Source organism: Rousettus aegyptiacus, unplaced genomic scaffold, assembly GCF_014176215.1.
Source record: "Rousettus aegyptiacus isolate mRouAeg1 unplaced genomic scaffold, mRouAeg1.p scaffold_m13_p_3, whole genome shotgun sequence".
NCBI classification, from domain to species: Eukaryota; Metazoa; Chordata; class Mammalia; order Chiroptera; family Pteropodidae; genus Rousettus; species Rousettus aegyptiacus.
In genome coordinates, this window is record NW_023416306.1 from 125,695,001 (window position 1) to 125,722,792 (window position 27,792).

Genomic DNA, 27,792 nt, shown 5'->3' on the forward strand with positions numbered 1-27,792 from the left:
AAATTCAAATAGATTTGCTAATCCTATGTTGGAATTAGTGTTAAAATATCTTTTGTTATCTGAACTATTGCTATCCACACACAGATTACAAATTGTTTTAGGTAACTTCTTTTTTTTCTTTTCTTTTTTCTTTTTATTTAGATACGGCTATTTGGCGATGGTATTTCACACCATTTGAATTTTTGTCTTCCAAAATTCAAGAACCTAACAGATTGAAATCTGTCCCTCTGGATCTCTTGTTCTTCAAATTCGGTAACCAAATAGAGATTCAAATATCAAGGAATACCTACCTGTACATTTTCAGTTTGTTCTAAGATAGGAGGAACATAAAACCTCACGTCCCATGCAACTTTTTGTAATATAAAGAGAAGTTACTGTAATAGATGCCTGATAGAGGTAGTCTGTGTAATTAACCAAACATCACTGTTTTCTATTTCCTCTTATATACAGGAGGTATACAGGCCATGAAACAGAAAAAAATAAATGTCTTAAGAAAGAAAAATTAAGTCATGTTTTAAAGTTTTTATTCTTGTGGGTTAAGGTTAAGTGTTAACTATCTTAATCTCATAGTCAGCAATCAAGTGCATTTAGGCCTCAGAGGTTATTGTTCCTTATTTATTATCCTGCCCAGGTAGGAAGACTGTTCCTCCTATTGGTCCATGCTGCTCATCCTTAATCTGAACTCTCAGAATACCTGAGAAAGCAGAAGAGAAAGCAAGTAAATATAGAGACACTAGTGGAAAAGGAGGCACTGGATAAGACTGGTCTAGTTTGGTTGAAGATATGGAGTAACCATCTTATCATTTTGTTTTTCATACTTATAAAGAACATTCTGTCACGATTATGCATTAAAATGATGAAGAGGAAAGTTGTGAAACTCAATCCTACCCTAAATTATTCTGAAAAGAACATGCACCTTTCTTATTTACATAACCAAATTTATAATACAACATTCAGCACTGCCTTAAAATATTAAATTACTACAGGAAAAAGATCCTGTGTGAGGAGGTGCTTTTAAGAACTGAGCACCTCTTCATAAACAAATCATGCACACAAATAACCACCCATTGAAATCTCTCAACTAGCAACTAAGTGAACTCCCCAACAACAGGATTACTGCATAGCCTTACATATTTTTGCATAATCAACAGCTCTTAGAATACTTTAAATGTAATACATGCTCAATAAATATTTGTAGACTGAATCTCACATAGAACAACTCTTAAACAAGGTAACAATAAGTGAATAACACCTTCAGGTAGTCCCTCCAGGGCTGAAACCAAAGGAAACATTAACAAAGCCTAATAATCTGTCCATTAAAAATGTTCTGCTGATTGCTGTGATTAGTTAATACTGTTAGTCTTCACTGTGCTTATGGTATGTTTTATTATTGCTGTCAATATTAATTTAGTAACAAGTTATAATTTAAGCTAAAGGAACTTGTTGCAAGGTCACTAATATAAACCTTTCATTTTTTAGACAAAGAAACAAAGGTTCACTTTCCCCACAATTAACACTTTGACACTTGTCACCTCCTCCCCTGGTCTCCTAACTGAATAAAAGAAATGTTTTATAGCACAGTTTTGCTCAGGTTAATATTACAAGTGAATGGACGGACATTTCTCAAATGTCAGTCTCTTGCATAGTATTTTGTATATAGCTGATCCTCAGGTGAGTATTACACTGTTCTTGCTTAAAGTGGTCGACTTGAGTGAATGACAATGGTTTATTTTAATTACTTTCATTTGTATAATTTTAATGTGCAACATTATTTTTCTAATATCAAGAGATTTGACGTAAGATTTTATTCAAAGCATGTTTCATAACAAATAAGACACTTCTGTCTTTTCTACCACTGTGAAACTCCTTTCCCTCAACAGGACCAAAAACTAACAGTGATATAGAAACCAAATCAGTTTTGTACATAACAGCATTAAAGACACCTCCCAATGGGTCAATTATTTATACACACACATCCGTTACCTAAGCTAAACAAAGCCAGAGAATCAAGGGGCTCGAAATTGCTTAACCTGCCTTTCTGGTCAAAGAAGAAGACAATTTCATCAGTTTTAAATCACAGATGAAAAGCAAGGAACTGCCTGCTTTCTGGAATCAGAAACATTTAAATGTTGGGATGCAACAACCATCACATTTCGTCTCAAGACAGGCAAGCAAAAAGCACCTTCAGTCTTTGGTGTGCTTGGTATAGAAAGACAGGCTGAACTCAGGGAAGACAGCATGTCAACTAACTCATCAAAAGTATATGAAAGTCAGTCTTTAATTTTAAAACAAAATGAAGACCATAGGCTATGGTTAAAGTAAACTCTACAGCTATGAGCTTTCCAGTAAATGTTTCCCACTGCCGTTGAAAGAATAAAACTATTTCTCAGACAGGTAATAAATTGCCTGACCCAGACCCAAGGACGAAATTTAAGTACCAAGTTATAGATAGAGGACAGAAATCAGGACTAATATGGCATCACCATATAAACCTTAGGATCACCATACTTTGCTCATTGTAATTAAGAAATAAGAAAAGTTAAACAAAACTACTCAATTTGGGATTAAATTAGAATTTTGATAACATTCAAAATGCCCATGTATAGAATTCTACTTTTAAGTCCAAAATGTTAAGAACAGATTCAGAAGTCTATATATCTTACAAGACTAAATAAAGACAGGGAGCTCTGGCCCCTGCACTGCTCCCAGAGTCTGATAATTAATCAGAGAAATCATACAGTTTCCCTGTCATTCAATTTATCTGTTTCCATAAAGTGGGTAGAAAAATGACACATTTTATAGGACTGTTTTAAGAAATGGTTTACAAGGTCTTACTTGCAAATAAAGATTTACATAAATAAAAACAATCGATAACAACTAATTTTTTTAAGAATCCCAGAATTCATTTGTTGAGTAAATACAGTATTAGAGAATTTTCTACGATAATATATTAGGGTTTCTTTTGAATTTCTAGGTAAAGGTTTATAGTCTATGTTACAGCCTATTTGCAAATATGTTAATCCCTCCAACCCATATAGGTATGATTATTCTTAAACCTAACTAATCATAAACAAGCATAAGAGATGCAATGTAATTTTTTCTATCTGATTTTTTTCCACAGCAATTTTATTCTATCAGGATTTCAAGTAAAACTGCTTCAAAAAGGAAAAAGAAAAGCACTTAGTAAATTGTATTTTTGTTTAAATACAATTTCTTTTTTTCTTCCTTTTTTTTTTTAAACTATGAGACACTAGGAGATTAGAAGATAAATTTGCTTTTGTAAACTTGCTTTGGTATCCTTTTTCTGGGTAACCAATAAGGGGAGCAATGAAAGTTAAACAAATTTGCAGTGAAGTTAGGTTGTGGCTTTGTTTTAAGTCGCCAGTATGAGTCTTCATTTACAAAAAAAAGAATATAAGTTGCTAGTTTTCTTTTTTTAACAAAGTTTATATTACAATTCTATTGTTTAGAGAACACGTACATAACACTTACATCATATCCAATATTAAACACACCTCTGCAAATAAATCTCCTTTCAAGTGAGTAGTGTTAAGTGATCTAGGCCTTTGTCTATGAAGTGGGGATGAGGAAGATCAAGAAAGGTGAAGGCTTGTTACTTGGACCTCAGTTGAAGATATTCATAAATATACCACGCAAATAATACAACGCTATCAAGTTAACATTTTGTTTTCTATAACTATCTTAAAAATACATATATCCAATTCTTAAGAAAAATAGTTTCTGATCTCATTAAGTACCATAATTTCAACTTTGCATACTTAATCTTGGTTTTGAAGACTCATTTAATGCTTGAAATTACCATGGGTGTACTTTTATCAAATAGCATTTTAGTTTAACAAACAAAAATAAATAATTATGAACTGAAATAATAAATAACTCATTGTCCAGTTAAAGGCCTACATCACATACTATATTTATATTTGTAGAATAGGAGGACAAGTACAGACTTGTTTGGATCAGCAAGTCCAATAATTTAGAAACTCTGATCAACCTAAATGCAAAACCCATTTAATAATTTTTAAATGCCACATTTCTGTTTAATGTAATTTTAAATTTCCATCAATAATGTTACCAAAGATTGATATATGGAATAGTACAAAACTGATAATCTCTAAGAATATTATCTCAGGTGATTTAAAAAACAATAAAAAGATATTGTTGCCTTAATGAGATAAAGAATTGCAACCTTATCTATTAAAAATTATTTTAATTTAATACATGTATACTATTTCTTAGAGAGTACTGAAGAAGCTTTCACTTTTTAATGTCTTTATTTTATATAGTTACTTGATAAAAATATAAATCCAGTATTGTGGCGCAGGGGATATGAGACTATAATTAAATATAACCACTAATATTGTTTATGATCACTAGTGTTCTTCTAAAGTTATAAATGATAAAAAATATTTTTCGCAAATAGGATTTCTGAAGTTGAAAATTAATCACTAGTAAGTGCACTATTACAATTTTAAAATAAAGATAAAAAATTGCAAATTTGGGGATTAAGGTGTTTGTTGCCCATTACTTTTTCAGAGCAAGTACCAAAAACTGAAGTGCATTCTACTTCGAGATAAGTTTTTCTCACATTAAAGTCAGCAGTTAAATTGTAATATGTGTAAACATAAATTATCAACGAAAGAATATTAAATAATATGATTTTCCAAAACACCAAAAAGAGCACTCCACTATCATTTTTATTCAAATACTTCAGTTAGTTGCCTATATGACTTATTAATTTAAAAAATATAAAATGAAGCTTCCTTTCTTATTATTTTCATAATAAAATATACATAACTAACTCAGTTTTTTAAATTTGTCTTTGAAAAGGATTTTAGTTCTTTTAAATTGGATGTCCCTTACCTGAATGTAAAAACCAAAGTGCTTATTAATTCAATTCAATGATGATTTCAGGTACACTAAAGTTGCATCAAGTTAATGGGGGGGGGGACCCACCCTGGTTTCTGGAAACCTTAATGGTAAGCAGATTAACCATCTCTTCCTTTAAATTGCAGCTTTAAAAAGGGGGTGAAGGGATCCATTGAATAATAAATAAAGCCCCCCCACACACACAAGAATCCTATTTATCTGACATAGTGAAGTTGCCAAAACATGACTATTGTCAAAGCCAAAAAATTCTCCTTTAAAATATTTAAACTTCATTTTCAAATTAAAACAGAAAGCAAGATACTCAGCTGCCAACTACTGTGTAGTATGAAACTATTAAAGCCTGCACTGACCTACTTCATATTAGCATCATGACAATATGGATGCACGCCAAGAAAATAATTAAAATTATTTAACTATATAACAAACCTTAATTTTGTTATTTAAAAATTGTCACTGTTTTGAAGTGTGCAAATATCATACTGCAATGTCAGCTGTTTTATGATACATTTATTTTGAAATTGCAATATAAAAGTAATAAGTTTTGATATTCTGAATATTGATAGTTGTCATATTCAATGATGAACATGAAACATTTCATTTTTAAAATCAGAACTTTCTTATACCACATTTAATTCTACCTTTAAACGTCTATTAAAAGCAATGTCCTAGACCAAATCCCAAATATTGCTTTCCATTTTTAAAATAGCACTACACTTTTTTAAAAATGCCAGTTAATGAAGAATTCTATCAAAACAATCCAAGTTCATGTTCAAGGAATATTTACAATGGCTCTATCAGGACGGACTTAACTTGGTGTATTTAATTATTAAAAGACTGCCATCAGTCTTTCATAGTTTAATGCAGAAATATTGGAAATCCTCATAACAAGAAAGTACAGGAATAGCAAAGGATATTTCATCTAAGGTTTCAAAAAACGACACACGAAATGGCAAGACTATTACTTCAAAGATATGTTTAAATTAAAAATCACTTTATAGTGTGAACTACCACCTTAAAACAAAATATACTAACGAAGCCTTTTCTTCACAATTAATGCAAAGAATAAACTCCCTGGAAGAGAAATTTAATATCAGAATAAAGAAGGCAAAAACATCAGAAAGAGCAGCTAAAGCAACTGAAAGGAAGAGACACATTACGTTTGGTGCTGCCTATTAATATTCCTACGCACAATGTCTGTTTGGTGAAAATTCACAATACACTTCTTCCTCCCTGTATGACTGCAAAAAGGTGTAAACACATTTCACATTCCTCAGTCCCCAATTCATGCTACCATCATGCAAGATGACTTAATTTCGACCCATATTCCTTTAACACATAAGTGAAAACCACAAATAACTTGTTTATCTGCACTTACAACTGAAGAGGTGGTAAAAAACAAACAAACAAAAAACAAAAAAACACAAAAACAAAAAACCACATTTGGGGGCTATGGAGACCAGGGGCTGATGCAAAGTCCCCACACCTCCAGAGGCCCTATAAATATGCACCCGACTCTGGATACCCACAATCAATGAATGCATCAGCCTGCTCCTCCGCTTCCCCGCCCGTCGCCAGCCGTCCCCCACCCCCTTTGCAGCAGAAATGTGCCTGGGCTTTTTTACCCCAGCGATGGAGGATCCTCTTACCAGATGGAGTTCTTGATCTCGTGTTGCAGCGCGCTGGCCTCTGTCCCTGGCAGCCCAGGCACAAGGGCTGGCAGAGCCACCCCCGAGTTGGGGGCACTGGGGGGAAGCTGCTGATGGGCATCAGGCTGCTGTGGTGGTGGCTGTTGTTCCTCTGCCATCGCTGCTGGAGGGGTGGGAGGGAGGGAAGACGGGGGCGCGGGGAAGGGTGAGGGACGAGACGGGGAGGGGAGGACGAGGGGGGGAGAGAAGGAGGGGGGAGGGGAAGAGGAGGAAGAGGAGGAGGAGGAGGAGGAAGGAAGCTGGATAAGCTAGGCCTTTACCCCAGGGCTCGAGTGAGTCGCTTTCGCCTGCCGCCTGGGGGACATCACCGGGGAGACAGAGCGGCTGCTCACGGCCGGGGCGCTTCACCGCGGGAGAGGCATGGCGGCGCCCCTCAGCCCCCCGACGCCGCCTCCTCCCGTCAGCGGCCGGGGCTGGGGGGGGCGGTGAGGAGGGGGCGTCTGAAGACGAGGTGGGGGGCAAGACACCCCCAAATCCAAGGAGAATGGCTGCTCGGGGACTTTGCGGCCCGGCCTTCCTTTCTCGCCCCTGTGGCTCTCTACTCCGGCAGCCCCGCGCTGCTGCAGCCCCAGACTCAGCTCCACGGCACTCCCCACGCTGCCGCCGCCGCCACCGCCGCTCGCTCCGGGCCCTGCCGCCGCCGCCTGCGCCGCGGCAACCGCTGCCCTGCCAGCCCCGGAGGCAGCCCAGTGCGCGCAGCCGCACTGCGGCCCGGCGCAGACGGCAAAACACCTACCGCTCCGCTGGGCTGGGGAGGGGGCGGGGGCGGGGGCGTGGACCAGTGTGTGCGGGTGACGGGCGCGGGGGCCTGGGAGGGGGGCGCACGGGTGCGGAGGGCGGGCGCGGGCCACCCGGGCCCGGAACGCGCGCCGCCAGGGCCGACGAGGGGACTGGCTGAGCTGGTGGAGGAGAGCAGGGAAACATGGGGGAGGGGCTAGCGAAAGAAAGAGAACTTGCGTGAGGAGGAGGAGAAACCAAATTTAATATTTGGCGTGGAAATGGAATTTTTCGTTTGTTTGTTTTGCATCTTCAAAGCAAGTGCAGTAAAATTAATCAGCATTGTTGCCCCTCCCCTCGACCTGTGAGGATTACTTTCTCCTTGGGTAAATGGAGAGAACTGAAGCAGGTAAGAGGCTAAGCTGACTTTTCGGAAGCCCCCAAAGAAAAACACCCATTGGAATTAACCACCCTTTAGGTAATTCAGTCTTGAACGGAAATCGCAAGTCAGGAGCTGGGTTGAGTGCTCCTCAGTCGGGCATTCAAAGCCCTCCAAATCTGGCCCCACTTTAGCTATCCAATCATAGCTGCCTCCATCCCCCTGCAAGAACTCCCAGCTCCAATCAGTGAAGTCTCCATGCCATTCTCAACGCGCAGCAGATTCATTCTTCCTTCGTGCCTTTGCTCATGCTGTTCCCCTCACCTCCCCACCCCACCCCCTTTCCAGGAATGCCCTCCCTCCTCTATACAGTCTCAAGCCAACCCAAGCTCTAAGGCACAGCTCAAGTCGCGGCTTGTCAGGGTCCCTGGCAGCCAAGGCCCCTACCTGCTTCTGAAAGAAAGGCGTGTAGTTCTCTCAACATGGAGGCTCAGGCTCCAGGCACAAGCTCTTTCGTTTGGAGCCAGTTGCACCCCTGGACACACTCTCTGCCTCCTTCTCATTCATACTTAAGAGCTAGCTTTGTCCATTAAGAGTAAGACTCCCTACTAGAAACAAGCAAGTTCCCTTTAAGAGCAGAATTGGCTTTTCTAGGTGGGGCTGATCGGGGAGGCCTAAACTGCCTGGGTGTAGAAGACAACAGCCAAGGCCTCTGGCACCAGATGGAACAGCTGCTCAGCTCACACTGACCTTTCTCTGGGTCCGTGGGTGTTATGAGCTCTTCAGCTTTAACTTTTCTGACAGTTCCTATCAGGTCTCTACCTGACAAGATTCTCTGGCCACTTTCCTGCTGTGCTTGGACTTTGGGCCCTGAGGCTCTGCCACCTTTTAGACTCTTCGTAGGTAGGGAATCTGATTGGCTTTGAATGCTTCCTGGCCTTTGTAGTGCTCAGTTCCCTGCCTTGGCCTGGAACCCTCTTTTGCACCCCTGGCTCAGACTACACTCCCGGATTTGCCCTGAATACTTAACTTGCACATGGTAGGGAGAGAAGGGAGGAAGGGCACCTGTGTGCAAAACACAGCTCCTCCATGAGGATTCCAGGCCTCTTGGGGTCTTTCGTTCCCTAAATATCTTCTGCACTGATTGTTTAACACAAATGAGCCCCCTTTTCCATAACCTATGGTTACGGTAAGCCACTTTAGGAAAATACAGGTTGTTTATGAATTTATTTGCATATGTACCATGTGTCCTATGTAAAGACAATGTCTGTACTGAATTGATAGACACCATATGCCCTAGACAGAAACTTTGAAGAATAAAAATAGTTAATGTTTATTGAGCACTTACAGTGTGTCAGACTTGACACTTTCCATATATTATCATAGTTATTCCTCCCCAAACTGCATAATGTTGATACTATTATTCTCTCCATTAAATATGACAAAAGCTTAGAGGGGTTAAATAACATTTTTAAAATTACCCACTTAGTAAGTGAGGGAGGCAGGATTTGAATCTTATAAGTCTAAGAACCTGCAAGCCATGCTGAAAATGGGGTTAAAATGAAAAATTTTGAATGTGTATTTAAGCTCTATACCCATGGAGAAGATGGAGGAAGTAAAAAGGCACTGGGGAAAGGTTGCCAGTCCTCCATATTCTAATTTTTTACCTGGCCAAGAGAGAATGATGGCTCCACGTTGCCACATCCTGGAAGGGGGAGATTCTAGGAAGTGGGAGATTCATCCAAGAAAGGTAAACCAAGACGTCTCTTTAAAAAGTTCGCTACCGGGTGTCACAGAGGCTGGCAGAGGCTGGCTTCCTGGGTACAACTTCTAGTTTTTTACAGGTTCCATAAAAGCCGTGCCACCTCAGCAGCCACTAGAGGGCTCAGCAGAGCTGCAACCCCTTGCTGCCCTCTAGCGGCGGTGCTGAAGAGGGCATTGTTGAGCCTTTGGGGGCTTTCAAGGACCAACAGGCGGTTGGAGGAAACATCTGGGACTCTTAGGTGTAACCAGCAACGGGTGGGGTGGCAGATAGTATCAGACTGAAGAGACGTTATTGCCAGAATGAGACATCCTTATAAGAAAGAAAGGGTCAGCCCCCCTGCTAACAACATCTGAGAGTAGAGTGTGCATTTTGTTACAGTCTTCAGAGAGGGCTGTGAATACAATTGTGCCACTAGAAACCTAAATGAAACCTGATGAAGTTACCCAAAATCTTGGGTGAGACTCAAGCCAAACCCAGACTCTCTGTGTAAAGGTAGCATTGTAGCCATGTGCTTCTGAAATTGTGTTATGTACCCCTCTGGTGCTGAAACCTTATACTAAGGTCCCTTAGGGACCCAATCAATGAGACTTATTTTCTCACAACTTCAGTTTGACTCAGTGAGAAGTAATGGAAAACACAACATTATAGTAAGCATGAAGTTTTAGGATTGCACACTAGATTTTGAGCTTATATTTCCCAACCCTGAAAGATATAACTATTCTCATTGTAAAAATGTACTCAGAAGTAGAAATTTTTGAGACACACTGACATAGTGGGGAAGAAAGACTTCAGTCTTGGAATTAGAAGACCTGGGAATACAAACCCTCTGTCTCCATTTCTATGAAAATGAAAATAATGACCTTCCTCACAGGGTTGTTATGAAGAACAACATGGAAAATGACAACTAAACCACAGAAGTGCTGTGCACGTAGAAAGGCAATCTACAAAGTGGATGGATTGTGAGCACCTTAAAGGTAATGATTGTGTTTTATTTATCCTAATTGTGTCCCAAGACACAATTCTTTACTCCTAGGTGTTTAGCAAATATTTGTTAAATTCAGTAGTTACCTAATCTTAATTTTCTTAGCCTAACATATTGTACCATCTTGCTATCTTATGCTTGCAAACCTTGTCTCCTTTATGAAAGTGACCTTTTTATTCTGTCTAGACTGTATGTAACATATACATTTATCATATATTTAACATACCTGTTACATAATAGTATTGGGCACAGATAGATAAATAAATAAATAAATAAATAAATAAATAAATAAATAAGAAAGACCTGGTCCCAACTTGAAGTAGTTTACACTTTTTGGAGCCAAGAGACATGTTAATATATACTAATTGTACAAGATTATGAACTCCGAAATAGTATCATATTTACTAATGCTATGGAGACATGCTAGAGAGAAGAATTGGTCCTATTCAGGTTAAAGGAACTATTTGGAGAAGGCCGCTTGGCTAGCATATGAATTGAGTCTAATTTGGTCAACAAAAAGTTCAATAGGCAGAGCACTGAGGGAAGAGGATTTCAGGTCAAGAGCAGCATGAGCACCGGTATAAAGCATGAAAGGTCACATGGGTGTGTGAATAATGCATAGCCCGCTGTTAGCTTCTGTACTCAGATCTTTAATAAAGTGTATAGGAGAGGGAAAGGATGGTGAGGGAGACACAAGCCCATTTTGTTCTGACAAAAGATGAAGCCTAACATAGGTTTGGTAGGTGGTAAATATTGGTCAAGTTCTTAAAGTGTACATTTCATTTCCCCAAATTACGATGGTTTACAGATACAGAAAAGATAGTCTCCATTTTATTTCCCCTTAAAAATTAAAAACAAAGTATTTCCTCGTTCTCTGTTCCCTTGATTGTTACTCTTCCTTCTTCCATTCCAAACTTTTCCCCTTAGGAGCTGAAAGAAGAATATGTAATCATCTGTATGTTATTATTTGCGAGAACAAGGAAGAAAGGCTTTCTACCTCCAAAAAAAAAAAAAAAAATCTTTCTCCATATCAGAAAGAACTGGTTCATTTCTTTGGGCTAAGCTGTTGTCTTTCAACATACATGTAGTCCTAGAGGAGTTGATATATTAAGTTCCATTGGTGTAATATAATTGAGTTTTCGTTCTTACTTATAATAGAATTAGAAGGAGGGAGACAATAAAAGAGGAAGCAAGATTACAGAAGAGGGAGGTTGTAGGATTCTAAAGGAAATGCACATTGGCAAATTTGGATAAGTATTCTCCATGCCATTCTTACTAATGTAAGTATGTTATGAAAGTATGAATTCTCTTGTTAGAACACAAATATTCCATTGTGTCATTAAAACAATGGTATGCTAAGGCAAACTAGCCTAACTGTTCAAATACTGGGCAAGGCAGCAGGTTGTTAACAACACTGTCACTACCTGGCTACGTGACCGGTATCTATATAAGCCATTCTTTCAGGTCCCTTTACTTATCTCTAAGGATTAATGGGATAAAGTTCTCATAATGTACTTGGCTCTTCCAGTGAAAGGTATTACGAAAATAAATGCCAGGTACTGCTTTGATTTCACTTGGAATTTTCCACTGTTGTTACCATATACACTTTTATGTTGTGACCTGCAATTCTCTTTATATTAAAGAAGGTTCAAATTAATATCATCTGTCCGAATTTTAAAGGAAGTGTTTACTTTTACTCTAGAAAAGTGAAAGTACAAATTTTAAATGTTGGAAATTCAGGCCAGCAGCAGCTGTGAACAGAAACAGATAAAGAAAAAGCATATTTGCCTAACCCTGAAAGTGACAATGAAAAGACACTAGAGCCAAACCTACAGTGAGGAAGTCAGTGTCGCTGCAATCTGAGCTGGTGGAGCCTAATCAGTAATCCACAAACTCTATCATCTTTCAATTCATTTCGAGGCACATTTAAGTACTTATTATGCTGAAGCCTAAGAAATATTTTAAAATAAATGGCAAACACAGTATTTTTCTGATCTTCAAGAAGTTCATAATTTAGTTGGAACGCTAGACATCTCACCCCACACATCTTTTTAAAAGTGAAGTAAAAATACAGGAGACCAAAAAAAAGTGTGTGAGAGGGTAATTTATTAAGCTATTAATTTGGTTTGTGTTCTACTTATATTATCCCTCCTCTCCATTCCAAACAAGTTTCAAGGGAATATTCCTAGGAAGAAAGTTATTTGATAGGAACTCTCTCTTAGACAACTCCAGGGGACACCACTCACGTTGTAAATGAAGCCCCCTGGACCACAGCTCCTTAGAATGCAATGTCAGTGTTATGCCTGGAGTTGTGTCCAGCAATCTGCCTTCCCATTTCCTTGCTTTTTGAGGAGATTTTGCTAGGGGATTAAAGAGGTAAGGGCATCTAGGGAACCAGGGAAAGGGAGAGAGAGAGAGGGAAGGAAGGATTGTGGGTAGGTGTAATTATAGAGAAAGAAAAAATTCCCCAAACTGGAAAGTATTCCAGTATTGGGGATATCAGCCTTGCTTCCTAGAAGGACTCCCAAGAGATAGCCAAACCTCAGATAGATGCATTATGACCCTACAGAGGGTGGGAGCCTTGGTCCATGAGCAGGGTTTTGCCTGGCTTCGAGGGACCATATATTCCTGAACAATGAGGATGCCAAAGTCCACCTTCCCCCCTTTTTCTAGGTTCAAAGTAAATCTTCCAAGACCCTAGTGAAGCCCTAGGGAAGAAAGGAAGGGCACCCAATAATAACTGGGATTGGATTTTCTTCTCCTGCAGCAGAATTAAGGCTGGGATTACTTAAATCTGAGGTGAATTTAATTTGATTTAAACAACATAAAGGAACATGACATTTCTTGCACACCCAAATTTGATGTGCAAATTTATACTGACCAGTGGTAGATACTATATATGAAACAGTGTTGGGTGAGACATGTAAGATTAAGAACCGCAGTGAATGGCACAGCTAATAACTGCTGAGTTTAGAGAAAGAAAAGAGCAAAAAGAGCAAAAGTAATCTGAGGTTGCTTCACAGAGGACCTGGGACAGAGCTAGAGTGTAAGGAAAAATGAGGAATTTATAAAGGTAGACAAAAGATTGGAGACAAGTAAGAAGGGAAAAATAGTGTCAACAGAAGCAGAAAAATGAGCAAGCATGTGAAGAGTCTCAGAGGAGATTGTCCTAATTGGAGTGAACAACTGATGATAAAGGTTATATGGGGCACCAAATTCCAAGTCTGACCTTCCATACTCACTGTATAAGGCAGAATTCTATCAGAGAACAATCAGCAGAAGGTACATATATATAGATTTTATTATAATATAATTTATTATAATATTTACTATGATTTTATTCTAATATATAATTCGAAGTAATTAGCTTAGATTGTGGGAGCTAATAAGTCAGATTAGTAAGGCAGGCCAGCAGGCCAGAAACTCGGGCATGAGAGGATGCTACAATCTACAGGTGCAGTTTCTTCTTCCTCAGGAAAATCTCAGTTTTGCCTTTAAAGCTGTTCACTTAATTGGATGGAGCCCACCCAGATTATCAAGAATAATCTTTACTTAAAGCCAACTGATTGTAGATGTTAACCACATCTACAGAATACCTTCACAACACCACCTAGATTAGTGTTTAATTGAATAACTGGGTACATTAGCCTAGCCAAGTCGAGACACAAAACTTACCATCACATTCACTACCCTTTTTATGTCATCTCTTTTGTATTTGAGAAGAGGAAGAAGTCTTTAGATTTTTTTCTTATGGACCTCAGGAAAGATAATTTCCTATGAAGTATCCTTTTGTTGGATATATTTCTATGTTCTTGCTTGTACATAAGTATACTTATTCCCACGAATTTTCTATTTTTCTTCATCCTTTTCCCCCCTTATCACCACCACCTAAAGTTATGTAAAGTGACATGTGAGTATGGTGGTTGATGTTAGTCACCCCCGCCCCCATTTATAGTACTTCTACTGTATCTGTTAGTGTCATTTTCCTGAACTGACCAAGCCTCAGGCTGTCTGCCAGATGTAAGCCTCCATTCTTGTCACTTGTAGTCCTTGCCCTCTAGTTGGAACAGGGCTCAGCATCCAACACAAGAACAACCAATCTGCTGGCTAGACAGTGATCTGTGAGCTGGCTGAATGTAAGAGCTTTGCCCAAGGATGAAGGTTAGTAAGTAGCAAATTGATTTCTTTCTTGGACAATATGAATATGATAAAGAGAGAAGGTTAGGCAGTTAGCAGTAAAAACAGTAGCTGAAAGACATAAGAGAAGGCAGACCTCAGAAACCATTAGGCATCAGCAGAGATAATAACTAGGGAGAAAATTTGAGAGACGACCTGAAAAAGCTTACGTAAGATAGTTGCTTAGTAATGGTAGGAGCAATAGGCCCCGCGGTTCATAGGAACTGAGTAGATTTTCTGATGGAGCTTCAATGTAAGGGAGCACAAATGAGAAAGAACAGATGATTGACCAGGCCTTATTCTGGGAAATCCAGAATAACCACCCAGAAACTCAAGAATATACATACAGGTGACCTCATGGAAACTCGAAGAGAGCTCAGGAATTAAAAGTTCGTTTATGTTCTAGTGTAGTTCTAGCAACTGATTTACCTATTCAGACCCCCAGAAGAAGATTTTCATTGCTCGTTATGGCCCAGATCATATGAAGGGCTCAATCATATGTCGAAAAAGTGCATCCTCTTGGAAGTGTTCCCTTATCCATTCCCCAACCCACACCGACCCTGGTTGAGTTAGCTGTCTCTTTTCTGTGGTCCTATAGTACCTTCCAGAGCCTTATGTCAGAGTTGTTAACCTCATTATGTGGGAATTGTAGGTATAATTGTCAATTTCTTGTATCTGGTTCCCAGTACTGTTTTTCTCTACATCTCCAACATAGAGCGTAGTCCTTAGCATAAAGTTGCCAAACAATAACTGCTTTTTGAATGGAGTTATTGAGTTAGAGATGGCATCTTTTGTCTAGGCCAAGGGGGGGGGGGGGAAGCAGAATTCCATAAAAAGCAAAATGAGCTAATTAGAAAACTCAATAGCTTATCTATAATAATTGTGCAGGAGCCGAGAATTTAGTTCATTCGTATTTAAAATTCATGTCTCCATGATACTACAAAAATTTCCCAGCAACAAAATTTTATCTGTTCAGCTTGACATCTGGTGCTACAATTCTCCAGTTTTAAAATTACTTTAGCCAGCCTTATTCCTTTTAAGGAGAAGAGTCAGCTGCGTTCTCCCTTTAGCCTCCAGTTTCTCATCTGAATTCGATCCACACTTCGGGCAGGCCAGGCTTGAAGCTCACTCTCAGGGTGATCCCATCGGCTTCATTGCTCAGAGTCCAGTATCCAAATCCCAGTTCTACCACTTGCCACTTTTGTTGTCTCAGGCAAATTCTTCACCTCTCTGAGCCTCAGTTTCTTAATTAATAAAAAGGTGGATAATAACAACTTCCTCACACGTTTATACCGAGGGTTTGATGCAAAATATTTGTGAAAATACCTAGCATAGTAATATAATGCACATAGTAAGATAAATAATGTGATTTCCCCTTCCTTTCTATTCTCGGGGAAGTAGAGAGGAACAGGGAAGACAAAGGGTAATAGTAAAGGACAAAGGCCCTGACAATGACAGGTGTCTTGAAAACCAAAAGTGCCAGTAACCTAGGGACCATGTACCACCACTTGAAAATCTGATGATAACGGGCAGGTTGTGTTCACCCAAAGTACACAGTACCTGAGGCAACTGTCATGGGAGATTCCTTGATCAGAGTGTGTAAGGACATTCAAACCCCGCCAGGCTGAAATTGGAACATAGCAGAGAGTGAGAGAGGTACCATTGATGGCAAGGTAAAAAAAGGTTTGCCTACCCCAAGCAAAGGAAACTGATGGAGTCATTAAATATTCTTTCAGAGAGCTCTGAGTGTACAGAGGTATCTGACAGCAAAGCCCTACAAAACACAACCTCGAGACTGAAAAAAGAAGAAAGAGGTGAAGTTATCAATAATCACTTGGGAAATCTCAGAGTATTCATAGGGATTTCAAACATATCCATGCCTTCTGAAGTCCCTAAAGAAAGCTAATTGAGACCAGTTACCCTGATTTTTAGGGACTTAAGAGCCAAATAATATGGGGAGTCAGAGACTATGCTACTCTCAGAGGAGTTACCTAAATCAGTATTAAAAACTGATAAAATTAGTTAGCTCATGATATATTCTGAACAGGCTTCTTCGCAGGCCAGGGATGAGGTATGGCAGGGTGGTAGAAGAATTCCAAAACAGGATGAGCTCATTAGCCAAATTTTTCTGACTGAAAATATCACAACTGTCACACTGATCACTGCCTAATGTGCCTGTCAAGTTTGTTATCAGGTGGGAAAAGTGGCTAAATAATTATAGCTCTTTGGCAACCAGTGTCTCCCACTCCCATGAAAGAATACTTTTAATTGAGTAGACTACCGCATTCTGTTTTGAAAGGCAGGTGACTCAAAGCTAAATACCCGATTCCACTATAGTTCGTGAAAGTTAGTTTATCATTTCAAATCCTCTCAGAAATATTTTTGGAGTAGGGCTTTAATTTTCTTTGTATGTCAAAAATACTCTTTCTGAGTATCTTTTAAAATGTTTTGAAATAAAAATGGTAAGATAATAAGTCACCACCCACAAATAAATTATATTTGATGGTGTTTTGAAATAGTTAATTTAAACGTCTTGCATATGAAGATGAAGATGTCAAACTGAGGGAAACTTACCTTTACCAAAGCTTATGAAATGACAGAAAAGGCTGAGAGATGAAAGGGAAGGAAAAGGGAAGGAGAATAATTGGTAATAGGACTGGGGACCAAAAGTACCATCAATATATCAGAAATTCTGAGGAGATGGTATCAGACAAACTAGAGCAACTGAACCACAAACACTTCTGAGATCAAAACTGCGAAAAAGGTAAAAGCAATTTCAGGAAAGCTCCCAGCTCAGAGACAGCAGATTCAGTGGATAGAGGGTGTTAAGGTAATGACTAGAGTGATAAATTGAGATGTTGTATTTGGAGCAGCTGGACTACGGATCCCTTTCCCTTCTCCTGCTCATAATGGTCCATAGATTAAAGCAGTGAACTCATGAGTCCTGGAAACAGTACCAATGGACCTCAGGAGGGACAGCAAAACTCCTCACTCTAAAAATAAATACTCTGCCCAGCAGTATATCCTTTTCTTCTGTAATCACGAGTTAACTCACATTAAGCAGAAGCAGAGCTAACAGGGATTCTCATTTACAAAGTACAAGAATAATCAAACACAAGAAGAATACAAGTTCGCAGAAGCACCAAATTCAATAAATTCTGAAAAATATTTAAGGAATGAGAGTTAATAGTTAAAATTAAAAGATAAGTATAAATTATTTTATAAATTTTATTTTATATTTTTAAGACAAAAATAATTACAAGTAAAATATATACTTATAAGTATTATAAATATAACAATTATTCTTACAGAGATTGAGGATGTTATTATAGCTATTAAAATGAAGCAAACAATGATCTAAAGATTAAAAACATGATTGTCAAAATAAAAAGCTCAGCAGATGTGGCTCACCAATAGACTCTCCTTAGAAGTTTGGCTGTACTATGAACTCTAACAAAATAAATTATGAATCCAAGAATGATGAAGATGTTCAGAAAACAGTGGAGGAAAGAAACTATTTAACTTGTAGTTGTCTAAATATGGCATTATTTAAAAATTAATAACATAAAATTAAACTCTAAATTAGATGTTGACAAATTTTTTCCGTAAAAGGCCAGAGAGTAAATATTTTCTGCTTTGTGCAAATACTCAGCTCTACTGCAAATACTTATCTCTGCAGCCATAGATAATAGGTAATTGAATAGGCATATGTTCCAATAATTCTTTATTTACAAAACAGGCAGCAGGACAAATCTGGCCTGCAGATCAATCTTAGATGTTGGTTCTAGATGATTACAACATAAAGATGGCAGAGACGAAGCACAACAGAGATTAGGGAAGTTCTAAAACCATGATCTCTGTCTATCTGTCTTTCTCTGTCTCTGTCTCTGTCTCTGTCTCTGTCTCTCTCTCTCTCTCTCTCACACACACACACACACACAGTAAAGACAACCTCAAATTTTGTGAAACGAGAATATCAACATATCTAGTTATAAGCTATTTAGCAGAAATACATCTAAAAAGAAGGTTGAAAATGAAAGAACATACAAAGATATATTGGCCAAATACTAAAAATGGGTAAGTGTGGTAACATTAATATTAGATGAGAATTTAATATGATAAGATAAAAAATATTCGATATTGATGAAAGATACAATTTTATAAGAAATTCTTTATATGACAGATCTTTACAAACCTAACAATATAGCATCAAAAGTCATGTTTATACTATAACTTATAAAGTACAAACTGATAGAAATACAACTAGGAATGAAAATACACAGCCATTTTGGAAGACCTCAAAATGTCTCAGAAATTAATAGATTAGGTAGAAAAAAAGGTAAGTAAGGGTAAAAAGGATTTGAAAAATACAATAAAGAATTTTGATCGAATAGGTATGAAGGACTTTTTTGTGCAGTAAACACTGAACGGAGTCTCTTCAAACACACATGCTGTTAACACACAAAGAAAATGTTAATAAATTCCCAGAGAAGAAATCATTCAAGTGACATTCTTTGATCACACTGCAGTGAAATTTGGATTTAATAAATAAGAAATATAATTTTCAAAATGAAAAATACGCTTTTAAATAACTTTAACTTTGCATAACTAATAAAAAAAAATTTAATGTTTCATAAACTAGACTGAAAAAGTCGAAAATCACATGATATCACTTCTATGTGGGATATAAACCTAAAAGCAACAAATGAACAGCACAAACAGAGACTCAGGGACATGGACAATGGATTAGTGGTTACCAGAGGGTAAGGGTTGGGGGAGGAGGGAAGAGGTAGATAGAGTAAAGGGGGTCAAATATAGGGGGTTTGGAGAAGTGGGTAAAGGGGCTCAAATATATGGTAGCTGAAGGAAACTGGACTCTGAGTGGTAATCAGAGTAGAATATATAGATATCAAATTATAATGTACACCCCGAAATTAAATAATTGTATTAACCAATGTTACTCCAATAAACTTTTTTAAAAAAAGAATAAAAAGAACAGAAATAAGCAAAAAATATTTAATAAATAAATAAGGTTTCGATTATTTAGAAATAACAATACTTAAAATTTATTAAACAGTACTATATAACCAGCATTGTACTAGGTGGTCTACATGGATTACCTCATTTTATTATCACAGTAATCCTGATAGGTTGATTTTATTATCATCTCATTTCACAGATGAGAAACTGAAACACAAACCTCTGTTAAAATCACCTGCCTGAGGGCACAGAATCAATTCATGATGGAGTTGAGATCTGAACTTAGATAATATAGTCCAGAACCAGTATATTTAGCCACTACAACAAGAAGGATAATGAGATCATTACAAATCAAAATCTAAATATATTCAGAATTCATGCCCTTGAATGCATACATTAGAAAATAAGAAAAGATTAAAGTAAATCATGCATAAAAATTAAAAGGCTAATGGAGAAAAAATAGAAATATGCGAGAAAAGTATTACTAAAGAAAAAAACCAGAAATGAATGAAATAGAGGGTAGGGTAAATTTGAATAAAACTAAAATCTGATCAAAGAGAACCAAAAATGTCTTGCCAAGGTGTGAGCGTGAGGAGAGTGAGACGGAGAGAAGGTGGGAGGGAGATTATCAACATTAGAGATAAGAAGGAGACATAATTATAGGTTTCGAGTAGATTCTAAGTCTGAGATAAATGCTAAATATAAGCTAAAGAATTAGAAAAATCTAGATTAACATGATTTCTAGAAAATATATATCACCAACATTGATCCAAGAGGAGATACTCACCTTAAAAGAACAAACAACAAAATGCACTGAGTACATTGAAAAAGTAGTCAAAACTCTCTTATAAAAGGTCACCAAACACAGATGGTTCTACAAGAAAGGAACAAATAATTTCCTGCTATGTTGTTAATAAACTGAAAGTATCAGAAAAATAGAAAGTTTTCTAATTCATTACCTTGGGCTGACATCACCTGAATATTAAAACTACACACAAAAAAAGCATACACTTGTTTGTGAATACAGACACAGAGATCCTGAGTTAAGTATTAGCAAAATGAATCCAGAAATGTATTTTTTAAAGCCATAACTAAGATTTATCTGGCAGATACAAGGGTGATTCAAAATTCAGAATACTAATGCAAATATTTATATTCAAATTAAAGAAAAATATACAATTATCTTAAGAGATGCAAAAAAGCATTCACACAATTTGACAACTATTTTTGGTTAGAGAGAAAACGACTTCACCAAACCAAAAGTAGAAACTTCAGTTTTAAAGATATCTGTATACACAAGCATCACACCTAAAGATAAAGTATTAGAAGCCTTCCCATTTTTTAATACTATTTTGAGAGGCGTAGCCAATGCCATGTGATAAGAGAAAGATAAGTTAAAGGTGGAAAATCAGGAGAAAATGTTCTGTATATATAAATTACAAATATATTTTCTATGTTCAGAGAGAGATGTATGTAATACACAAAACACAAAAAATCAATAAGAAAAATACAAACAACCTAATAGAAACATGTGCAAAAGATATAATCACTTCAATAAAAGTAATATCTATGATGAATAGAAATATAATTTTAAATCACAGAAATTGCATATTTTTTTTTACCCTTAGAACTGGCAAAATTTTTAAAAATTGATATCTAGTGTTTATAAACGTGTGAGGAATTAGGTATTTTCATGTACAGTTTATTAGAATGTATTTTGTAAGGCTTTCTTCGAAAGCAATTTGGCAGAATTTACAAAAAATTTACTCTACACTTTTAGTCAACAATTTTGTTTCTACAACTTTAGCCAAAAGAAATTAATTGTTCATAGTGCTCAACAAAGTACTTCCTTGTGTGCTCAAAGAAAATTCAGGAATGTTTGTTGCAGCATTGTTTAAAACAGTGAAAAATTAGGAATAATCTAAATATCTACTGGTAGGTAAATGACTACTTAATTATGTTACATTGGTACTATGGGATATTATGCATCTGTAGAAAATGAAACTTATCTGTATTAGACATAGACAAGACTGCATAATTTATTTTTGGAGTGAAAATAAATACAAAATTATTATAAAGCATGAATGTATTTTTTAATGTTACACATAAATGTGCATGCATATATGCATGAGAATTTATACAAAATAATTTGAAAGCAAGTTCACTTAATGTTTTTTAGGGAGGACAGCAGGAATGAGGGTCAGGAAATGAAGGTAGGATTAATGTTTTACTCTATATTTCAGTGTTTGAACCTTTCAGTGAAAATACACTCATGTAAACTTCTGATTGTTTAACTTTTTTGTTAGTTTTAACATATAGAATAAAGTGTGCAAATTGTAAGTATACAGACCAATGAATTCTTACATCTGTATAATTCATGTAACCATGACCCTGATCAAGATATAGACTATTTCTACAGAACGCTTCATTGTGCTCCTCCATTGTACCCATCACCATAGATTATTTTGTCTGTCTGCAAAATTCATAGAAGTAGAATCAGAGTTATGGCTGGCTTTTTTTTGTTGTTTAATATTGTCTGCTATACTCATCTGTGATATCAGTTCTTTGTTATTGCTCGTAGTATTCCGATGTATAAATGTACCATAATTTATTTATCCATTCTGTTGTTGATAGACATTTGAGATAATTTCCATTTGGGGGCTGTTATGAACTAAACTGCTGTGAACAACCTTGTAAATGTCTTTCGTGTGACATATTCATGCATTCTCTTATATACCTAGTACTGGAACTGCTGGATCTTATGGAGGCTTTAGTAGACTCCAGTGATTTAAAGCAGTTGTAACAATTAGTACTCTCACTAGTACTGTATGAAAATTCCAGTTGCTCCATATCCTGGCCAATACTTCGTATTGTCAGTCTTTTTCATTTTAGTCATTCTGACGTTCTGTGTTCTCGTATTTCATTATGGTTTCATTTTTATTTGCATTTCCATGATAACTAATCATTTGAAGCATCTTTTTAATATGATTAGTTATATTATAACTAATGGATATTATTTATATCCATACAGACATTCTCTTTTGTAAAATGTCTGCTCAAGTTTTTTGTTCATTTTGTTAGAGCTGTTTATCTTTTTCTTATCATTTGTTGGCATTTCTTAGATCTTGTGGATATACCTTATTTGTTGGATATATATGCAATGTATATGATAGGTATACATATACATACAAAGATATATTTACATATATCACAGATATCTTTCTTTAGGATATGTCTTGTTTTACTCTCTTAATGGTATCTTTTGATAAATAGAATTTTAGAATTTTAATGTATTAATCTTTTCTTTAATGGTTCATAGTTTTTTGGGACTTATTTAAGAAATCACTGCCTACCACAAGGTAATAAAATTATTCTTCTACGTTACTTTCTAGAATAAGGGTCAGAAAACTATGGCCTGTATGATCAGCAACCTTTTTTGTAAGTAAGTTTTTATTAGAATATGGCCATTCTCATCCATTTATGGCTGCAGAGTTGGCTAGTTGCAACAGAAACCATGTGGCCCATAAAGTAAAAAATAGCGACTCTCTGGTCCTTTACAAAAAGAATTTACTGACCTTTATTCTAGAAAATTACTGATTTTCTTTTATATCAGATCATAATTCAGTTGAAATTAATTTTTATAAATGGTATAAAATACTGTTAAAGTCTGTTCATTCCATATGAATTATCTAAAGTCTGTTCATTCCATATGAATTATCCAATTGCTCGTGCATCATTTATTTAAAAAAATCTTATTATCACAAAATTGCAGTGGGAACTTTGTTGTACATCATGTTACTGCATTTGTGTCAGCCTGTTTCTGTACTCTCTCTTCTGTTCCACTGTTTTTGTTTGTCTGTTTGTTTGTTTTTTAACACCTACAGCCCCTGGTCTTCCTAAGTGGTCTCCCATCCAAGTACTAACCAGGCCTAACCCTGCTTAGCTTCCAAGATCAGATGGGATCGGGTATGTTCAGGGTGGCATAGCTGTAGACTTCCACTGTTCTATTTGCCTATCATTGCACCAATACCACACTGTCTTAAATGTTGTAGCTTTATGCCAAGTTGATACCTGATACTGTAAATCCTCCAACAATTTCTTCTTCCTGTTTTCTTAGCTATTATATGTTATTTGTATTTCCATATAAATTTTAGAATCCTCTAATAAATTTTCACAGAAAAATCTGCTGGGGTCTTAATTGAGATTGCACTGAGTCAATTTTTGGGAGAATTGCCATCTTTGCAATATTACATCTCCTAATTCATGAATGTGGTATAGCTATCTATTTGTTTAAGTCTATTAGAATTTTTCCAGCAACATTTTGTAGTTTTCTGTTTAGTGAGCTTGATGCCTTTCATCAGATTTATTCCTAGATATTTGAGGTTTTTCAAAGCTTTTGTTAATAGCATTGTTTCTAAGATGTTATTTACTAATTATTTTTGCAAATACATAGAAATAAAATAGATTTTTATTTATTGAATTTATACCTAGTGACCTAGCTAAATCCATTTATTAGTTCTAATAGTGTATATATTCTTTTGAGTTTTTCTATTTTACAAACATGTTACCTAGAATGACAATTTTACTTGCTCCTTTCCAGTAGTCATGCCTCATAATTTTTGTTTTGTGCCTTGTTACACCAATTAAAACCTATAGTGCAATGATTAGTAGAAGTAATAAAACAAATGTGTTTGAGTTGTTGCTGAACTCAGGGAGAAAGCACTTGACATTTCACCATTCAATATGTTAGCAGTAGGCCATATGTATATAAACTTAATCATATTAAATAAGTTCTCTTCTGTTCCTAGTTTGCTGAGAGTTTTTATCATGAACTAGTAGTTAACTTAATCGGATGCCTTTTTGTATCTGTTGAGGTAATTAGGTTTTTCACTTTGATTATATTAATGAGGCAAATTATATTAACTTTCAAAATTTTATTCCTAAAATAAGCCAATTTGGTCATGGCACATAATGTATTATCCTTTTTATATATTCCCTGGATTTGATTTTTTAACATTTTGTTCTAATTTGTGTATCTGTTAATAAGAAGTATTGTTCTATAATTTTCTCTTCTCATAATTTCCTCATCATATTTTTATCAGGGTTATGCTGGCCTCATAAAAAGAGTTAGGAAGAAATGTTCTCTCTTATTTCTTAAAAGAGGTTGTTTAAAATTAGTATTATTTATTTCTTAACTGTTTGGGAGAGTTTACTTGAGAAACATCTATATGTGAAATTTTCTTTGGGGATAGGTTTTTAATTATAGACTTGATATTTTAACAACTTCAGATTTTCTGATTTTTCTTGTGTCAATTAAGATAATTTGTGATTTTAAAGCAAATCTCTTATTTTATTTAGCTTGTCATATTTATTTATATCAAACTGCTCATAATAACCTTGTATTATCTTTTTATGTCTATGTAATCTGCAGTGATATACTTCTTTCATTCTGATATTAGTAATTAATACTTTCTTATTTTTGGTTGGTCTTGCTAAGAGTTTGTCAAATTTGTTATAAAAGAACAAACTTTTGATTTCATTGATTTTTCTCTAACTTATTTCAGCTTTCTGCTTGCTCAATTTTATTTTTATTAATTACCTCTTATTTCTATTCCTTTTCTAACTTCTTGAGATGATAACTTAGAAATTGATTTTAATTTTTTTTAACATGTGCATTTAAAGTCAATTTCCTTCTAAGCACTGTGAATCAATAGGTCGAATCAAGAGAGAGAACTCACATAGTAATTAGAACAGAAAAAAAGTTAATATAAGGAATTTTAACTACATCAGGGAATAGTAGTAATAAGAGATTAGTTAGGAAGAAGTAAAGAGGATACTAAAGAATATAGGAATAGTGTATACATGGAAAAGCCACTACTTACAGAGCTGAGATAGCATACCCAAGAAAGAGGCTCCCCAAGCCTGAGTTCCGGACCTTGCTGTAGAAGGCACCACTGGGGCTTACTGGACAACAGAGAAGCTGTTGTGGTGCCATTCTGCTAGAAGGTGCTCTAAATCCACCCTCTGGAGGGCCAAGGAAAACTTTACATGGAGATGTCTCACTGGAGGCCTTTTGCTGCAAAACCACCTGAAAGGGGTGCCACAGAAAGCTGCTGGCTGCTGGGTGCTTCTGGCCACTGTGTCCTGCAGAAACCTAGTGCCAGGGAAAGGAATGTCTCCAGAAGCTTGCTGAGCAAGCACACCAGAACCAGGAAGCAAAAACGTTTTCTTCCTATAATGTATTTCAGGGTTCTCTAATAACAAAGTTCCAGCTGTCAAGAAAAAATGTTTAAGGGGCTTCAACACCATTTCACAAAGCAGAAAAACAGGTGGAATTTGGAGCTGAAAGGCAACAAAAAATTGAGCACATACACTGCTGTAGCCAAGCCCCATTAATTTTGGTTTGTTGTTTTCAATATCTGGTTTCCGTTGTTTTTGTTAGTTTATTTAGTATTGCATAGCTTGAATGTTTTTATATTGATCAAATTGTTTTCAGTAGAGTCATTGGCAGAATAGGTCACAATGAGAAACACTCCAAAATTATAGAAAAAATATAGCTAATCAATTAAGATACTTTTCAAACAATGTAACACAAATCTTTTTGTTGCTCCAAGTAGAACGTGAGTTATAAAGATGACAGAGTCCCACTATCAGAATCCCACATGTTTGGCTCATTGGGTTTAGGTAATAGTTTTTGCCATCTTTACTGAGTCTGTTCAACAGCACCAAGATTTGAAAGACAATCTCTTGGGGACAAGTCACAGAAATGCGATTCATACATATTTCTCCAGTAGCTATATAGCTTGGATTGAGATTTAATTTCAAATCTCTGGAATACAGGCGCATAAAATGGTAAAAGTTGAAAGAAGCATAAAACTCTAGTCTGCCCAACCTTCCTCTTTTACATATAAGGAAATTAATGGCTAAGGGGGACATATCTTGCCCAAGTCTAAGTCTAAACCAAAGACCTGCCTCTTAGGATCTTTCCTCCTCTTTGTTGTCTCTGGAGGCTGAAGAAGCCTGTTGCTTGCACTCAAATGATAACTTCTGAGAGACAACAACAAAGAAAGCCAAGTAGAAACAGAAGCAATAGCATCTACATTAATCTAAAATCATTATACTTTCTCAACTACTGGGTTATTTAGAAGAGCATTGGTTAATTTCCAAACATTTAGATTTTCTAGTTATCTTTCTATTAATTGATTTCTAGTTTCATTCCACCACAGCCCAAGAACATACCCAATATAATTTTACTTTTTCGAGATTTGTTCAGACTTGCTTTATGCCTAGCATATATCATATTTTCAATAATATTTAATGCGCATGTGAAAAGATTGTGTATTCTGTGGTTGCTTGCTTTAGTGTCCTATATTTTTATATATTGTGTAGGTTAAATTTGTTAATAATTTTGTTCAAATATTCTATATAATTTATGAAATTTGTTATCTAGTCCTTTTGCATCTAACACATCAGAAATAGATATACTAAACTATGATTGGAGTATTGCCCATTTCTCCTTTACTTCTATCAATGTGTGCTTACATTGTTTGAAACTATGTTACTATGAACATACAAATTTAGGATTGCTGTGTTTTCCTGTTGAATTGACCCTTTTATCTTTAGGAATTGCCACTCTTTGTCTTTATTACACTTCTAGCCTTAAAGTTTACATTGTCTGATATTCATATAACCACACAAGCTTTATTAAGGTTACTGTTTGCATGATACATCTTTTCTATTTTGCAAGATACATCTTTTCTATTCTTTTGCTTTCAATCTGTGTACTTATATTTAAAACGTAACAGCACACACTTCAGTTCTCTTTAAATTGGAGTGTTTAGTCTATTTGCACTTCATATCATTATTCATATAACTGACTTGAAGTTTATCATCTTGCTTATTTTTTTTATTTCTCTCATTCACTCTTTTTTCTTCCTAATTTTTTAGGATTAATTATTGAATTATTTTGTATTACTTTCTATATAAGTTTTTCTTAAATTAAGACTTATTCAGGTATAATTTTTATATAGTAAAATTCACCATTTTTACTATATGAGTTATGAGTTTTGACAAATGCATGAAATTGTGTAGCCACTATCATAATTAAGATATATTGCAATGCCATCATTCCTCAAAACTTCCTTGTGCTCTGTTTCAGCCAGCCCTTCCCCATACCCTT

General features: G+C 36.1%; 2 protein-coding genes and 1 non-coding gene across 7 annotated transcripts in view; 1 reads left to right on the forward strand and 2 right to left on the reverse strand.

Moving 5' to 3' along the window:
* The window catches only part of RFX7 (regulatory factor X7), a 99,791-nt gene extending 92,787 nt beyond the window's left edge, over positions 1-7,004 (reverse strand). Inside the window, exons 1-2 of one of the 4 annotated variants that reach the window (XM_036218292.1) lie at positions 6,875-7,004; positions 6,555-6,717 (exon numbers count right to left, since the gene is read on the reverse strand). In XM_036218292.1, coding sequence (XP_036074185.1) covers positions 6,555-6,717; positions 6,875-6,919 — 208 coding nt within the window. In that variant the 5' untranslated portion in view covers positions 6,920-7,004. The remainder of the gene's footprint in view (positions 1-6,554; positions 6,718-6,874) is intronic. The other 3 variants (XM_016158404.2, XM_036218293.1, XM_036218294.1) reach the window with 3 other exon arrangements.
* Positions 7,005-7,501: 497 nt separating this feature from the next.
* Positions 7,502-27,792, forward strand: part of TEX9 (testis expressed 9) — a 158,486-nt gene continuing 138,195 nt past the window's right edge. Inside the window, exons 1-2 of one of the 2 annotated variants that reach the window (XM_036218299.1) lie at positions 7,502-7,740; positions 10,347-10,449. The gene's annotated coding sequence lies outside the window, so the exon portion shown is untranslated. Of the gene's footprint in view, positions 10,450-27,792 lie in introns of both variants that reach the window. The other variant, XM_036218298.1, reaches the window with a different exon arrangement.
* Positions 23,489-23,607, reverse strand: LOC118601384. The gene has a single exon (XR_004950289.1). It is a non-coding gene; the product is annotated as a 5S ribosomal RNA (ribosomal RNA).